Source organism: Salminus brasiliensis, chromosome 7, assembly GCF_030463535.1.
Source record: "Salminus brasiliensis chromosome 7, fSalBra1.hap2, whole genome shotgun sequence".
NCBI lineage: Eukaryota > Metazoa > Chordata > Actinopteri > Characiformes > Bryconidae > Salminus > Salminus brasiliensis.
Genome location: NC_132884.1, coordinates 38919910 through 38938307, shown reverse-complemented (window position 1 = coordinate 38938307; position 18398 = coordinate 38919910). Strand labels below are relative to the sequence as shown.

At 41.5% G+C, this 18398-nt stretch overlaps 1 protein-coding gene across 2 annotated transcripts in view; it reads right to left on the bottom strand.

The window, feature by feature from the left end:
• Window positions 1-239: 239 nt before the first annotated feature.
• The window catches only part of gnb1b (guanine nucleotide binding protein (G protein), beta polypeptide 1b), a 30376-nt gene continuing 12217 nt past the window's right edge, over window positions 240-18398 (bottom strand). Inside the window, exons 2-11 of one of the 2 annotated variants that reach the window (XM_072684875.1) lie at window positions 15444-15551; window positions 11002-11040; window positions 10751-10857; window positions 8785-8848; window positions 8502-8664; window positions 8176-8242; window positions 6567-6768; window positions 4899-5115; window positions 4406-4549; window positions 240-2847 (exon numbers count right to left, since the gene is read on the bottom strand). In XM_072684875.1, the coding sequence (XP_072540976.1) occupies window positions 4443-4549; window positions 4899-5115; window positions 6567-6768; window positions 8176-8242; window positions 8502-8664; window positions 8785-8848; window positions 10751-10857; window positions 11002-11040; window positions 15444-15500 (1023 nt within the window). In that variant the 5' untranslated portion in view covers window positions 15501-15551 and the 3' untranslated portion in view covers window positions 240-2847; window positions 4406-4442. The remainder of the gene's footprint in view (window positions 2848-4405; window positions 4550-4898; window positions 5116-6566; window positions 6769-8175; window positions 8243-8501; window positions 8665-8784; window positions 8849-10750; window positions 10858-11001; window positions 11041-15443; window positions 15552-18398) is intronic. The other variant, XM_072684876.1, reaches the window with a different exon arrangement.

Genomic DNA, 18398 nt, shown 5'->3' with positions numbered 1-18398 from the left:
ATCAAATCCTCACAGTAATCCTCCTCCAAAATCTAGGAGTAAGCCTTCTTCCCTGTACAGTAGAGACAGTTACTCCAACAAAAGCAGTATAAGCTCTTTTTATTACCCTTGATTTCAGAAGACAATATGAACGAGCAGGTGTCCCAATACTTTTGTCCATAGCATGTACTCGACTCAACGATCCACGATGCGTAGATCTGCGACTAAGGCCGGCTTCTACCAAAACATCGAAACAGAGAGACATCTCAAACTTCTTTTTATTACATCTTAAATAACAGTACATTTTAATATAGTATCTATCTTGCATCCAGCTTTCTGTGGTACACCGACAGACTGAAATTAAATAAAAAAAGGTGAGGAGGAGTGCCGAGCTCTACAATTATTAATGATGAGAAAATAAAGGGGGGAAATCCATTTTAATTGAACTGCAATTAATCTTTACTGGTGGCAGCACACACAAATACATCACAATTATTGTACATTATCGCAGAGAGAGGAAGAAAAAAACAAAACAAAAAAATAAAAATAAAAAGAAGTCACAACTATTAAAGAAAGTGCATCTGTTTACAGTGGGGAGAAAACAGAACTATCTGCCATTTCAGATGCCATTTTCTAGACTTTTTTTGTTTTTTGTGTTTTTTGTGTTTTTTTTGTTTTTTGTTTTTGTTTTTTTAATTCAAGGAAGCCAGAGCGGCGTTTGTTTGGACAAATACCTCTGTTCCTCTCAAAGTTTGACCAAAAAAATAAAAAATTAAAAAATTAAAAGGAAAAACAAAACAACTAAAAACCCACGGTATTAAAATCGTTGCAGAACAGAAACAGAAAAGTCTCGGTAATAATTTGTCTTTTCATTAGAATCATTACAGGAGCTCACAATGAGGAGGGGCAGAGGAAGTCTGCAGTAAATATGTAGTCCTTTCTCTTTCAGCTTCTCACTTGGGTGCATAGCTTTGCCAGTAAAAGTAAACGATGTATACACAGCGTGGCAAAAACGACTGGAATTAGGCTTCAACCGTTAAAGAATTTTTTTAATATACCAATTTCTCCACCCTAGCAGAGAGACCAGCAAGCCTTACAAAAAATAAAAAACAACCACGAACCAAGAAAAATAAACAAAAAAAAAACAAAAAATGTTTTTAGGAAAACAAAAAAAAGGAGCACCTGCGTAAGCATTTCTACAGCATGCGACTACGTTACTTCATGGCAGATGAAATAAAAAGTTAACGCTTAAAGTTTTAAGAATCATTATTTTCAGACATTGATTTGTACAACATTTCATTCACAGATTATTAACTGTATTTCCAAGCACAAACAGGGAGATCCGCTGTCTGAAAGTGGGGGTTACTTGATTATTTAGGGAAAAAAAAAAGGGGGTAAAGAAAATAAGAAAAAAATTAAAATAAGAGAAGAGAGACACTGTAATATCCTTCTGTCCCACATTGCATTTTTTCCAACCTCAATAATAATAATAAAAAAATTCATCCCTGGACTGAATAGAAAGCCCAAATCAACTCAGACACAAAAAATAAGACCAGAAGAGAGGCTTTTGAGGTTAGTTTAATACTAAAACATAAAAAAACAAAACAAAAAAGAGGTTAAACCCAATAAAAGACAAGATTGGATTGAAAATTGTGTAATTTTTTTTGTTGTTGTTAAAATTAGCATTCAAATGTGATTAACGGCGTGTGCTTGGTTAGTTACCGCGTAAAACATTAGTCAAGTTTCTTATTGTGCAAACAAAGCTGTGACGAGACTGGAAAGAAAAATTAGCTAGGATATAATGCTGCATTCGCGTGCAAGTCGGATACTCATATTTACAAGCAGCCATTTCCAGATAAATGACGCGAGTACCTCGGACTCAGAAATGGTAAAAGATCTGAAAGATATGGCGTTTCTATGGTGTTTTCTCTTCAATGACAAAAAAGGAGCGGCGTTCATATCCAAGGTTAACTAATGCACAGATGATCACAGGTTTAGAAAACTAAGGCTGTTCTTATTACCCAGTCTTTGCTGACAGCTCAGTAACGCTTTAGAGTTGACGCTGCTCGGGCCGACGCTTTCCGCCGCCCGAGAACATGAATCATGATTTCACAAGCGAGCGCCGTGTTCCTCACATGGCATCTAAAGTCACGCTCATGAAGACTACCTGCACTCACATTCACACACGCTCACCACTCACTCTCTAGAGCAATCTAGTGCACCATTTACAAAATAAAAACAAACAAATATATAAAATAAACAAAAACGCATGATTGGCATCTTCAGAAAAAGCTGCTCTTCCTTCCTGGTCTAAATTTCAGCCTTTTTCTTTTTAAAACGAGTCTTATTGTCTTAAACGTTCTCGCACGATTTTACAGGATTAAGATTTTCCTAAACTGGAACATATCTAAACAGGAAAAAAAATAATATATATATTTATATATGAAGGAAAACAAATCCAAGAATAACCATCAGTGTGATAAAAGAACTTTTTCTTTAAAAGAAAAAAAAATAAGAGTTAAATAATTTGTACAATTACACTCCAACATTTGCTTTCTAGACACATGATACATAAGCATGGGATGATAGTGTTTCTATTTTCTCTTACAGGGTGACACAGAATGGTCCGAAAGGGAATGCACAAAGTTATTCATTTGATACCACAGGAATTCTTCTTTTTTAAGGTGGGTGATAAAACAAATTGTGCTCTTCTTTGTGTAGGAAAGGCATCGTTTTCCCTTAGAAGTTCTTCTCTTTTTCGTGGTGGTGTCTGAGTCAGTTTATAAGGTGTTCTGTAGACGATGCTGTGAAATTTAACATTCTAAAGTTGGAATGGTCTTCCAGTCAACTTTGGAGTTCAAATGACATCTAAAGAAACGCAGAAGGAGAGAGAGAGGGAGCAGCGTGAGGAGAGCAGTTCAGCATCATTTCAATAATAATATAATCACCATCATTAATATTATTATATTACAATATCATCAGTGTGTGTCAGTATCAGGACTGGACTACATTACTGATGACATTGATGGGACGTTAGACGATTAGATGTTGTGGAGACGGTGGTGGATGTGTACCATCTACAGTTTAAACTTAGGCTTGTAGCTCCTACTATTGAAATCCTTTCACAATAATTTAATAAGAACCATAAACTTATATCAAATTAAAAGTTTACTTCATCAAAAACATCCTAAAAATGAAACCATAATCATAAACCATAAACATAACACCATACTTACCAATACTGCAATCTCTCATATTGCAATTACTCATATTATTGCATTTTCAGATCAAGATTTCAGATTTGCTACAATATTACATTATTAGGAATATTACATTCAGACTAATTATTTGTAATAATCTATTACATTATTGTGGATTTATTGCATTTTTTAAGGTCCATAATTGTATTTATTATCTATATGATCTATTTTCAGATCAATCATTTGTTACCTTATTGCATTATAAGGAATATTTTTAAAAATATTATTTATAATAATTTATTACATTATTGAGGATCTTGCATTTTGCATTACAGTTTTGTTTAATACTTTATTATTATTATTATATTATGATTATTATTATGATGATTATTATTATTATATTAGTTACTGAGTTAAATGCAAAAGCAAGCTTTCCATTTCTGTTATTTCTACATTTCTACAAATCTATTACACTATTAAGTGCTGCAAGACTTCAGTGAAGCCACGGACTGTGGCATGCATCACATGCCGTTTTTCCACTGGCCAGCATATTACAACACCGTACGATTACGGACCTGAAATCAAAGTCTGTACCCCGCTTCAGTACCCGTGTCCATTCCCCAACACACACAGTATACCATGACGGGGGTCTTCTCTGGTTTTTAAATAACTTCTTGTTATTTATTTACTTCTTTATTTATTTACTTCTTCATATTTATTTATTAAGTTTGCATCTTTAACAGCACACATCTGAGTTTGGTCATTGGCTGGGTCGCACCATTGATGATGTGGCACGAAGGGTACCTTATGGAACTGCACTACATAGTGGAAAAGCTTCCACAAACAGTGAGAAATAAAGCAAAAGGTCCTAATTTTTAAAACTATCAGAGCTTAGTACAAATATGCTTAAGAGCAAACATCTAAACCCAACATTAATAGAATGGAATAAATAATTAAAATTACAGATAATTGCTGTCACGCAAAAACCTTTGCTGTTTTTCACTATTTGATTTAATAAGAATCTGTCAGCTGTGCTTTGTGTCCATTTCCAGGTGGAATTGACCAATAGAAATGCTCCAAATGACTTGCAATGACATCCCTTTACACTGGCTTCCACTGAAAGTTAAGAAGTTTTTTTTGCATGACAGCGAAGATGCACTGACGAACATCCTGACCCTACTTCTCCTAAATGCACACGAGTAAAGGCAAACGGAGCCGACTCTTACTTTGTCGGACATGTTGTGTTGAAAGCACCTTCAGAGTTCAGTTCCAGATCTTGAGGAAGCTGTCCCAGGACCCTGTAGCCACAGCCATGCCATCATCAGTCACTCCCAGACAGCTCACGCGGTTGTCATGGCCAGCCAACACACCTGTCAGAGAACGGCATGATTACACAGATGAAGTCAACGTTACACTCAGTGAGGTTATACTATACGATCCATCAGCTCAACACTTCCTTTCCACTCAGAGACAATGTGCCCAGTGTGTCCTTTTGCTACGTACACGTGCTTCAGCTTGGAATGCTAGACGGAAAAAGCTCTGTGTATATATTTGAGTAATCATTTACCCACAGAACATCATAAAACATGAACTGCAATAAGGTCACAGTGCTGAGGTCGGACTGCATGCCACAAAGACACAAACCAGCAGGTAGAATTATTAGCAGCACAGCATCTACCCAGCATGACCTGCTCTAATGGGAATGTGTGGGTGACGTACCTGCACGGTCAGCCTTCAGGCTGTCCCACACGTTGCAGTTGAAGTCGTCGTAGCCAGCCAGCAGAAGGCGGCCGCTCTTGGAGAAGGCCACGGAGGTGATGCCGCAGATGATGTTGTCGTGGGAGTACACCATCAGCTCCTGGTCAGCGCGCAGGTCAAACAGGCGGCAAGTGGCATCATCCGAGCCAGTGGCAAACGCGTTGCCGTTGGGGAAGAACTAGAGGAGAGAAACAGTCAAGAGGATGAGATTAACCATCCGAGAGTCAGAACAGCAAATAAATTAAACCGCTCCTTCATTAAAGAGCCTTCAAACAGGAATTCTACAACCTCAAAAAGGCACGTCAACGTATTTTAATGAGTTTATGCTTTTAGCAGAAGACTAAACCGTCTAGACAGTTCGAGCCCCTTTAAACCCACAGGTGTCAAACTCCATCGCGCTCAGGGCGGCTTTGCTAAGCAGCTGATGAGTTAAATCCGATGTGTGTAATGAGGCTTAATGCAACGCTTTGTGCTACTGTGGTTTGACACCTGTCACATGAGCAAGCATGACAGTGGTTTCTTTACCACAGTAAAAATATAAACCATTAAAATAAGGCTACATAATTTATTATATTGTATATATACACAAGATCACACAGATCTACCACAGGCAGATTATATCTACCCAATATCACAGAGGGCTTTACGTAGATCAGGACATGTTGGATCACTGACTTCAAGACACCAGATTTCGCCAATAATTCTGAATATTGCAATGTCTGTTTTTCCATTAGCGTTCAGCCCTACTTCAAATGACTACAGAGGCATGTAAAAAAAAAAAAAAAAAAAAAAAAAAATAATAATAATATATATATATATATATATATATAATAACCATTGTTAACATAATATTAGTTTTTTTGGTTTTGTACGGCATCTTCATTATTTCAGTGAAGTGCCATAAGCAAACCTGGGCTGTTTTCGACCAATCACAGACAGCGGGGAGGTCTTAGAACAAAAGATGGCAGCCAGTGTGCACCACTACCCAACTTAAGCCACTGTGTCTTGGCTAAGGAGGCCCGAGTGGATCCAGCGGACCAGGATCTGCCCGATGCAGGCATATTACAATAGATCAGGTATCAGTCATTTTAGACCTGATCCAGTTTTAACTTCTGGTAGGTGGAAACTGAATTGGTCAGGAACTGGGAGCTGATTGGTCAGGGAGGAGAGTCAGACTGGATAATAAGTGATTTGAAGAAAAGTCTTGACTAAACAAATCAAATCAGTCCAGAATGTCTGAATATAAAACTGAAACTAAAGTAAATGGATTTTACTGAACTGATTAATCAGCAGCTCGTCTGATCTAAACGGTCTGACTGTTTATTGGATCAAAACTGTTCCAACTGCATTAAGACACACTGATCGGAGGCAAAATTACTGGATCAGGACATCTCTAGGTCTTCAAAAACCCTTAAAAATACCTGGACGTACAATAATATCAGTACACACAAGCATAACAATGGAGGTCTGGCATTTATTAGTGGTTTTGACCAGAGGACGACGGATATTGACCCCTTATGAGTTCCTTCCTGGTTTGCTCATTTGGGACTGGACTACTGCCAGCCTTAGCCAATCAGCTGTGATCAGACAACATAATGCAGCTCTATAATAAACAGTACTGCTACTCACACAAATGGCATTGATGTCAGATTCATGGCCAGTAAAGGTCTGTCTGCACATGCCCTCGCGCACATCCCACAGTTTAGCCGAGGCATCGCAGGCCCCTGACACAAAGGTCCTGGAGTCAGGAGCCAAGGACAGGCTCATCACGTCTCCAGTGTGGCCTGCAAAAGTGGTCGTCTGCTGACCGGTCTCTATATCCCAGAGAGCACTGTTTAAAACACACACACACACACACACACACACACACACACACACACACACACACACAAAGATTACCAACAAAGATTTACTCAGTATTTACTCAAAACTAGGAAGAGGCTCGATATCACCACAACATACATAAACCTTGCATCTCCAGTTTTCTTCATATTTTCCATTTCATGTTTCACACAACTTTCTCACCCACACACACACACACACCCACACCCACACCCACACCCACACACACACACACACTTTTCCATTATTTACTTGGTGAGATTTTCAGAATAATTAGACCAAGAGAAATGCCCCAAAAGTATTAAAAAATACTTTTAAATCTTTTTACATTAATATATATCTATAATCTATAAAAGTTACATCCCCCCCCCCCCCCCCCCCCCCCCCCCCCACCCCCAGTAAAGTTGCTGTTCATGAGATACAAGGTTTTTGCGTGACTGGGACAATGCTTTCATTACGTGCTCATTTTGTTGTAGTTTTTGGGGTGCAAGAATACGTTGTTACACTCCTGCATATAATTTAGATTTATATTAGTTATATAATTCTATTATAGATGTACACTACCGGTCAAAAGTTTTAAAACAGTTTTTATTGACATTAAACCATTGCAAGTTATTCAATAGACTTAAAAGTCCTGTGACCTCAAATAGTACAAAGATTAAAAGTAAAATGAACTCATGAAGTCATAGGTTAACAACTTACAGCTCGTCTGTTGCAATATTAGTAAATTAGGCTTTGACAGCTAATGTAAATAATATATAATTTACAACCCATTTATCTACATAAATCAGCGTAAGAACGGTGTTATGGCACTCTGCATTATTTATATTATCTGCAGTATTTCGAGGTCATTGTGCATAGAGATTCCTATTATAATATCTGGAAGAAGACGCTTAGAAGGAAAAGCGTAGGAAGGCGTATTGACCTCCTAAAAGTGTTGCTCTGTTCTTTGAAAAATTAAAGAGGTCTGATACAGGAAGATGTCTGACACACATCCACATCATCAGAAAACAAGTTTGAGTCTACACCTTGAGCCGTGATTGGCATCTCACTAAACACTGAACCAGGGGTGTCTCAGTCTCAGCTGTGAAGAGCAGACTTGGAGCTCCATGTTTGACTGCAGGTGGAGCGGCAGTAAGAAAGTCAAACTTTTGCCCGGTTTATATTTATAATGAACATCTATAGTTAACCAAGCCAGATCACTGATCCTAAAAATATAGGTTAGATTACTCTGCAGATTATTCTCACTAAAACCCAATTTAAATTTTTCCCTTTAAGGACATTTCTTTTTACAGTAAGCCAACTCTGCAATTTGCACATGCTGCTTCCTGCTTTCCCCTAACTTCAGTTTCCTTGTTTAGAGGGGAGAAGAAAAACTGCAGTGTAGCTTTCTCACCAGGTGGTGTCGCCAGAACTCGTGACAATCTGGTTGTCATCAAGGAAGCGGCAGCAGGACAGGTAACCTGCAGACAAGAGGGAACACAGTGTCAAATGATTGTTCAATACTCAAACTGCTGCAAAATCGGACGAGCCAGGCCGGCTTTTGTTGAGAGGGGTGGCAGCGGTCAGTACTGGAGTACTCTCAAACACAGCAGTATTGAACACCCAGGACCTTTCAGCTGTGGTCAGAAATGGACAACACTGCCATCAAACAAAGACAATAGTCATCACAGCCAATGAACAGCAATCCTCGATGAACAGCTGGAGGATGATTGAAGGTACCTGTGTGTCCAGCCAGTTCACGGCTGACGCGCACATTGCCCTCGCGAGTCTTCAGACTATAGATGGAACAGATGTTGTCCAGGCCTCCACAGGCCACGTAGTTCCCTGAGGGAGCGTAGGCACAGGTCATCACCCAGGACGAGCGCAGAGGAATGGCATGGACCTGAACGACAAGGAATAATTGGTTTATTATAAATAAAAAAAATAAATAAAAAGACCCAAAACAGTATTATGTTGGACACTTGGTTCTTGATAAGAGAGATGTCCCTTCCTCTGCTCTTACCTTATTTGTGGTATAGCTGTCCCAAATAATAAGTTTACCATCCTGGGATGCACTGACCAACAGCCTACACGAAAGGGAAAAATAGCACTGAGGTGAATGCAAGCAGCAGGTAGGAACATCCAGCACCATCCTTTTGTATTGATTTATTTTTGCGCAGTGTAATCTGACGGGCTCATAAAGGAAAGAGCGTTAATAAAACCTTGTATAAACCATGTAGTGGACTATTAAAAGACCATTCCTGCAGCATTGTTCGTGCTGGTTGGACCTCAATTTAAACCATGACAGTAATAGCAACAACATATGCTTAGTCACACCACCTACACAGAGCCATCATTCCACCACCTACATGCATGAACAGAAAGTGATTCACCACTCCGTGCGTATGTCCACCAGCTAGTGTAAACTACACCCACCTACTCCTACACAGACCAGGGAAGCCCCTCATGCTGGCTAATTATAATGGATGATTCAGATCCATGTACTTTCACTCTAAAGGAGCTACATATTAGATTAAGACTAGGCATGTGATTAAAATATGGGTCTATTGTCTTGTATTTGCAGTACAAATATCAAAGTCCAAGATGGATCCAACAAAAATATTAAGCATGGGATCAGAGTGATATTTAGATAGTATGCTGGATCGGATTTCAGGGAGAATCCGATTGGATTTAATCCAACACGTTACAGAGTACAGAGTAGTTTGAGAATAAGAGTTTTTACTACAAAGTATCCAGTACATCCGCATTCAGTATCAGTGGGTCTCCGGCCTGCTCAGCACTTAAGAAAAACGCCCATTAAAAGTGGGCAATAACGATCACGCAGAGGTGGGGCTTAGTCAGAAGCAGGCAGGGTTGCTGCCCAACGCTTCATAACACAGAGGAAAATCCTCAACTTTATCAACAGAGGTGCTGTTATAGACTATACACACACACATTATGACCAAGTTAATGTGTAAATACTCAGTATTTCTATTTTGTAAATATCCGTTGACAGTTTTTTTCACTCTCCTTTACACTGGTGTAAAAATGTGATGTGATGTGACTATAAACGTGATTTGATTTGAATGTATAATTTTGCTGGATCACTCCTTCTTTTAACCAAATAACCAAAGGGTGTGAAAAGCATGTCTTTAAAAAAAAGAACACTTATTTAAGTGAAGTTTGAAGATTAAAATGAGCTCATGAGTTTGTGAAGAAATATCAGGTCTGTATTAGGAGACACTCAAGGTTTCAAGATTTGAATAGGACAGGAAAGCAGTACTATGCAACCACTAGTACTGCTACTACTACTACAGTATTGATTTATTTGGAATATAGAAAAATGTAGCTCTTTAAAATGCAGATAAATAAAAGGTAGATATTTAATGTCCCAGTTAAAGAGAATAAGTTGATCATTTAATAAACCCTATATGCTTGTCATGTTTGTGGACACCAATTCTAATAAAAGCATTCAGCTACTTTAAGTAGCCCACTGCTGACACTGATGTGCCAACGCACATACACAGACACAGCATGTCTAGTCCCTGTTGAGAAGTACTGCCAATACACCAGGACTCTCTGGAGCAGATAAACTAGATGAATCTGTTGGAGCAGTGGAGGAACTGTGTTCTCTGGAATGATGGTTGGTGCTCCATCCAATACTTTTGGGATGAGTTGGGGTGGTGATCATCCAACTGAATGCAATCAAACCCTCACAGCAATGCTCCTGCAAATTCTAGCAGAAAGCCTTCTACCCAGACAGTAGAGACAGTTACTCCAACCACAGCAGGATCAACTGTTTATAATGCCCTTGATTTCAGGAGAAACAGTGACTGAGCAGGTGTCCCAATACTTTTGTCCATAGAGTGTATGCATATAAGTCTCAGTTTCACTGAATAACACACCAATCAATCAAGAAATCGATTGATGTCCTATTTCTCCCAATTAAATCAAGTCTACTCAAGCTAAAATTCACACAAACTCAGTACCTTGAGTCAGAGCCCCAATGCATGGCATAGATTTTAGCCAGATGTCCCCTCAGCGTTCGCCTTGTGCGCATCTGGATTCGGCCAACAGGGTCGATGTTGGCTGTGATCTGTACACAAGATCAAATGTAAGAAGCTGTGAACTGATGGCACAGATACCAAATTATCTGACTGGTTTGGAGAGCTGCATTAGAAAATAAGGACTATTAATTTGCTGGATCTTTATTATCATTTATTGATGATGAAAGTATTACCTGTGATAGTGTGGCGTCTGCACAGGCTTTCCTCGCATCCTGAAACACACACAAACATGCAGAATATTAAGTCATGCAGGACTTATTTTTGAGATTGAGGAGTCTGAATGGATGAACAGACTCCTAAATGCAAACAGATGCCACTCCACAGTGTTAATTTGATAAGGCGTTTTGTGGGATTTCATTCTGATGAACTGGTTTTGTGCTTTTTCTGGCCTCATTCACCACTGAAAACAGTCTGAACACAGTGTGCAGTTTAAACGTAAATGGCTTGGGGACAAGCATTCAATAGCACAGTGGAAGAGCAGGTGGGTAATGTTAGTCATGGCAAACGTTCAAAAATATTTACTTTGCAGGAGCCTAATTTAGCAGCAAAATATTTCAATACAGTGCACTTTGACTCACACCAGGAAGCACCTCTCAGGACCTCAGGCATCCTAACTGTATTTGGTAAACTATGCAAATAGTTGGCAGCCACATGAAAATGTCCCTCCGTTATGCAAAGTCTACTTTTCTTATAACCTACAGGAAAAAGCTGTCAGTTTAGCTGGCTTAGCTGTGGGCATACCACCAATTAACCCCATGTTTCCTGGCAAATTTGCGAAATATTCGTTTCTATTTCGTTCTTTCCGTCTCTCTCCCTTGTCGTTCATGGACGTTCACGCTACGCCCTACACCCGTAAAGGCCTCCTCACTCCTCAAACATCCTCACTGCCTACCTGTTAGCTATATACGCACCTCATCCTCACTGCCTACCTGTTGACTATATACGCACCTCATCCTCACTGCCTACCTGTTGACTATATACGCACCTCATCCTCACTGCCTACCTGTTGACTATATACGCACCTCATCCTCACTGCCTACCTGTTGACTATATACGCACCTCATCCTCACTGCCTACCTGTTGACTATATACGCACCTCATCCTCACTGCCTACCTGTTGACTATATACGCACCTCATCCTCACTGCCTACCTGTTGACTATATACGCACCCCGTCCTCACTGCCTACCTGTTAACTCTCCATGCACCCCGTCCTCACTGCCCACCTGTTAACTCTCCATGCACCTCATCCTCACTGCCTACCTGTTGACTATATACGCACCTCATCCTCACTGCCTACCTGTTAACTATATACGCACCTCATCCTCACTGCCTACCTGTTGACTATATACGCACCCCGTCCTCACTGCCTACCTGTTAACTCTCCATGCACCCGTCCTCACTGCCCACCTGTTAACTCTCCATGCACCCCGTCCTCACTGCCTACCTGTTAGCTATACACGCACCCTGTCCTCACTGCCCACCTGTTAACTCTCCATGCACCTCATCCTCACTGCCTACCTGTTAACTCTCCATGCACCCCGTCCTCACTGCCCACCTGTTAACTATACACGCACCCTGTCCTCACTGCCCACCTGTTAACTCTCCATGCACCTCATCCTCACTGCCTACCTGTTAACTATATACGCACCTCATCCTCACTGCCTACCTGTTAACTATATACGCACCCCGTCCTCACTGCCTACCTGTTGACTATATACGCACCCCGTCCTCACTGCCTACCTGTTAACTCTCCATGCACCCCGTCCTCACTGCCCACCTGTTAACTCTCCATGCACCCCGTCCTCACTGCCTACCTGTTAGCTATACACGCACCCTGTCCTCACTGCCCACCTGTTAACTCTCCATGCACCTCATCCTCACTGCCTACCTGTTAACTCTCCATGCACCTCATCCTCACTGCCTACCTGTTAGCTATATACGCACCCCGTCCTCACTGCCCACCTGTTAACTATACACGCACCCCGTCCTCACTGCCCACCTGTTAACTATACACGCACCCCGTCCTCACTGCCCACCTGTTAACTATACACGCACCCCGTCCTCACTGCCCACCTGTTAACTATACACGCACCCTGTCCTCACTGCCTACCTGTTAGCTATACACGCACCCTGTCCTCACTGCCCACCTGTTAACTATACACGCACCTCGTCCTCACTGCCCACCTGTTAACTACACACGCACCCTGTCCTCACTGCCCACCTGTTAACTCTCCATGCACCTCGTCCTCACTGCCTACCTGTTAACTCTCCATGCACCCCGTCCTCACTGCCTACCTGTTAGCTATACACGCACCCCGTCCTCACTGCCTACCTGTTAGCTATACACGCACCCTGTCCTCACTGCCTACCTGTTAGCTATACACGCACCCTGTCCTCACTGCCTACCTGTTAACTACACACGCACCCTGTCCTCACTGCCCACCTGTTAACTCTCCATGCACCTCGTCCTCACTGCCTACCTGTTAACTCTCCATGCACCTCGTCCTCACTGCCTACCTGTTAACTCTCCATGCACCCCGTCCTCACTGCCTACCTGTTAGCTATACACGCACCCCGTCCTCACTGCCTACCTGTTAGCTATACACGCACCCTGTCCTCACTGCCTACCTGTTAACTCTCCATGCACCTCGTCCTCACTGCCTACCTGTTACCTATATACGCACCTCATCCTCACTGCCCACCTGTTAACTCTCCATGCACCTCGTCCTCACTGCCTACCTGTTAGCTATATATGCACCTCATCCTCACTGCCCACCTGTTAACTCTCCATGCACCTCGTCCTCACTGCCTACCTGTTAGCTATATACGCACCTCATCCTCACTGCCTACCTGTTAGCTATATATGCACCTCATCCTCACTGCCCACCTGTTAACTCTCCATGCACCTCGTCCTCACTGCCTACCTGTTACCTATATACGCACCTCATCCTCACTGCCTACCTGTTAGCTATATACGCACCTCATCCTCACTGCCCATCGTTAACTCTCCATGCACCTCATCCTCACTGCCTACCTGTTAGCTATATACGCACCTCATCCTCACTGCCCATCGTTAACTCTCCATGCACCTCATCCTCACTGCCTACCTGTTAGCTATATACGCACCTCATCCTCACTGCCTACCTGTTAACTATACACGCACCTTATCCTCACTGCCTACCTGTTGACTATATACGCACCTCATCCTCACTGCCTACCTGTTGACTATATACGCACCTCATCCTCACTGCCTACCTGTTGACTATATACGCACCTCATCCTCACTGCCTACCTGTTGACTATATACGCACCTCATCCTCACTGCCTACCTGTTGACTATATACGCACCTCATCCTCACTGCCTACCTGTTGACTATATACGCACCTCTTCCTCACTGCCTACCTGTTAACTCTCCATGCACCTCATCCTCACTGCCTACCTGTTAGCTATATACGCACACCTCATCCTCACTCCCTACCTGTTAGCTATATACGCACCTCATCCTCACTCCCTACCTGTTAGCTATATACGCACCTCGTCCTCACTGCCTACCTGTTAAAGACAGGTTTAAAAGATGTATATGGTTTATTAATTTAACAATGGTATTGGATCGGTATCAGGTATCAGCCGATACGCAAAGTTCATGTATCTGTATCATAACAGAACAAGATGGATCGGTGTATCCCTAGTTTGAAGTTACTCAGACACTGAACTCATAATTGAATCTTTACAGAGTCAAATTAAATCAATAATTATATATTAATGTATTTAATCTTCACTGGTCCCGGTAACCGTTGCTGGGCCTATAAAGGGCCCAAAGTTTACTGTGTTTATGAAACAGAATCTTAATAAAAACAGAGGTGCGTCAGAACCAAAGCATGTTCTAATCTTAAACTGACCCGACAATGAAATGTGAATCTTCAGAAGTGACCGCTTGGCATAAATACCATGAATGTAATTTTCGCTTTCTTCTCATCCAAATATTAAATCTGTACACTCGAAACGCCCACCAGCAGTTAATCACAGACTGCCTGAGCGAAGCGGAGTGATTATCAGTCTCTGAATCAGCCGCACACATTTTTAAATGAGCTGGGCCCCATCATACAGTTCAGGCTGCAGGCCAGTAGACGGTCAGTTACTGTCGTGGGGTCGACTCTGTTCCGCAGCACAGTGGATTTGCGGATCACGATTAACGTGCATTAATTAAACTGTACATGTTACTAAGGTGCATGTTTATAGTGGGTAAACCATACAGGACTGATTAGAGTTTGGCTGCAAAGTCTTTGCAACAGACGACTTCCTGAAGTCTGCAACCCACAGACATCACCAGACGCTGTGCATCTTCCCTGTTGACACTCTGCCCAGCCTGTTATGCAGTTATTTTCAGTTCCTACTTGTTTTAGGGGCTTCAACCCTGCCTTCAGTTAGTGGAAAATACACACTGAGATCAGGTGGTAGACTATAACATCCCATTATACTGTATTGGCTACCCCTGAGGTAGCCAATACAGTCTGTAGTGTGCCAATTCAAAAATAAAAGTGCAACTGTCTCTCTCCACACACACACACACACACTCACACAGAGAGAGAGAGAAACAGAAATGCACACTCACTCTGATCTGGTTTTTGAGCTGCTCAGCCTCCTGGCGTAACTGGTCCAGTTCACTCATTTTCTTCTTCTAAAGCTCTTCCTCACTCCTGCTGTCGGGACACTCTTTGATCTGTGCGGGAGACAGAAGATACGCAGAGAGATTAAAACACGAGACAGAAATCTGTGTGATAACCTTTAATACCAGAACATGCATTTAATAACCCATATTTCTATATTATTACGACACAATCCGTCCAGTTTGATGAGACAAAAAAAAGCTCTGTCCTGATTGGCTGTCCTGTATTGTACTTTATTCAACCGTGGCATGAGTGGGTGGAGCTAAACTGTGGTATGTGCAACAGGCAAATATATAGGCTTAGGCAAACCTTAGGGTACTGTTGTTCTAATATTAACTTTTAATATTAATATTTTAGTTGATTTGAGTGAAAGTACATAAATTCAGAGCCTCCACAGGAAACAAACAAGTAATAAATAAACTGTAGTTGTACTTCGAAATGCTTGGAAAATGTTTATTAGTTCCAATAATAAATAAATAAATGACGTATTTACCACTTTGGCACAAGCATTTCGTAGAGTATTCTCAGCATGTTAAATTAATCTACTAAACAGTACTTATGCTTTAAAATGTCCAGAGTGCATCTCTGTAGAAAATGCAAACTTATTTACACTTCAAAAAAAATCTAAAAACACGTAATATAAGCAGCCCAAACTTTCACGTCTACATTTTTACATATACAACATTTAGCTGGCGCTCTTATCCAGAGCGACTTCCAGGGTTACTCTTATTACAGAGGTGAGCCAATGTAGGTTTAGGAGTCTTGCCCAAGGACTCTTACTGGTGTAGCACAGCATAGTCACCCAGCCCTGTTGCAAGGTTGCTCACTGGCAGAATTTCCACATATGGATAAATGATTGCATAGTTAAAAGACAAGGATTAATATCACCTCAAAATCCTTTATTTCCAGAGAATGAAGTTTGTTTCTTCTCTTTAGCATAAAAAATTAAACATCGGTGCAGGTCTAATATTTATTATTAAATACACTAAAATGTTTATAGATTTTAAATTGCACCTCTAGTGGCTGAACGAGGAACTGCACACTGAAGTTATGGGTTTTTAGCCTGGACTATTTTTTTTAATAAGACAACACAGGACAGCCAATCAGATTAGAGATAAGTGATGTACACTATAGATCCAAATGTTTGTGAACATGAACACATTCAACTAATTTAAATCGCACCAACTGCTGACACAGATGTGCAAATGCACACGCACAGCCTGCCCAGTCCCTGTAGAGAAGTACTGCAAATAGAATAGGCACCAAGTTTCAGATTATTAAGTTTAAAATCCTGATTTTGGTACTCAGTCACACAAAAGTTAACTTGACCTCAGACAAAAAACATAAGATACAGATCCTAATGCTAACAGTCCAATCTCAGAGGCAACTCTCAGGGCCCTGTCTTACACCCTGCATAAGGCGCTTTGCGATGCTCATTGCTATCTTACACCCCACCAACAGTCCATATTCACTCCTTCCGCCTGCGTCGTTTAAACAGCAACGCTGCTTGTAAATATATCTACGCTGATGGACGCAGTGGTCTCAATATGGGGGTGGAGGGGTGTTCAGGTCAGTTTCTGGCGTATTGCTGTGCATTATGCCAACGGAAAACACAGGAGCTCCACTACACAATCGTCAACAGTCAGACGTTCGGTGCTATCTCGGCAGTGAATTGTCAACACAGGCTCGTACACCCCCCCCCCCCCCCATGCTTTACACCACTGATATAGCAACCTGCCAAAGTCAGACGGACCGCACCAGGCTCTTTAAGGGAATGGCGAGTGACATACTGATTGGTTTATTGCACGTTACGCCCAAATAATAACACGCCCACGATTATTTAAGTGACTCAGTACATTAACTTTTGCGTGTTTACATTTACATTTATGGCATTTAGCAGACGCTCTTATCCAGAGCGACTTACAAGGTTACTTGTATTACAGAGGTCAGAGGGCCAATGTAGCGTTAGGAGTCTGGCCCAAGGACTCTTATTGGTGTAGCGCAGCACAGTCACCCAGACCGGGAATCGAACCCTGGTCTCCCACATGGCGTTGCAACTGGCAGGTAGTGGTGTTATCTGTTGCGCCACAACAAGGCAAGGTGTACTTTTCCCATCGTTACGATAGCAAAGACACGCTGACACGCCCGCAATCAAGCCTTTGAGCCCTATTTTAGCGATCTTTTGGCGAGCTGTCAATGTCTTGAAATTAGTCGTGAACAGCTCCCAGCAGTTTGTACCCGCAGCACTAGATATGACCTTGCCTCGTGTGTGTGAATGTAATCCATAGCATCTTGTGCGTTACTGAAGCACACGCTCATCCTTTCAACAAGCACCTGATCGGTCAGCTGACTGAAGGATTAAATAAAGAGCTGTAGCAAATGGCCTGGAGGTGTGGCAGCCTGCCTCATCTCAGGTCACTCCGTGGCAGAGTCACTACTGCACTTACTGCGGCTCTATTCATGATATCAGGGCCAACACAGACTCAGGAGTGGGTATAAGAATCGATTAATCTACCACAGAGGAGGAAAGTAACATCTGCCATTAATCAAATACAGGTACTTTTCAACATCGCAGACATTCCTTGGCTTAAATGATCAGGCTTAGTTAGGGTTTCAGCCGTACACCATTGTTGCGAACCAATGGTGCGAACATTGCTGGTGTGCATTTGCTTAATATCTGGTTTATAAAAAAAAAATTATAAAAAAAAGCAATCGAATTCTTAAAAATAATTGATTAAATCTACTAATTAAGAAAATAATCAGCTGATTATTATTATATATTTATTTTTCCAGATTTCCCCACATTTTCTCCCCAGTTTGGACCACCAATTACCCAACCTGTACGTAATCTCTCCCCCCACAACAACAACTACAAAGATTTGTGAAATACTAAATACTGT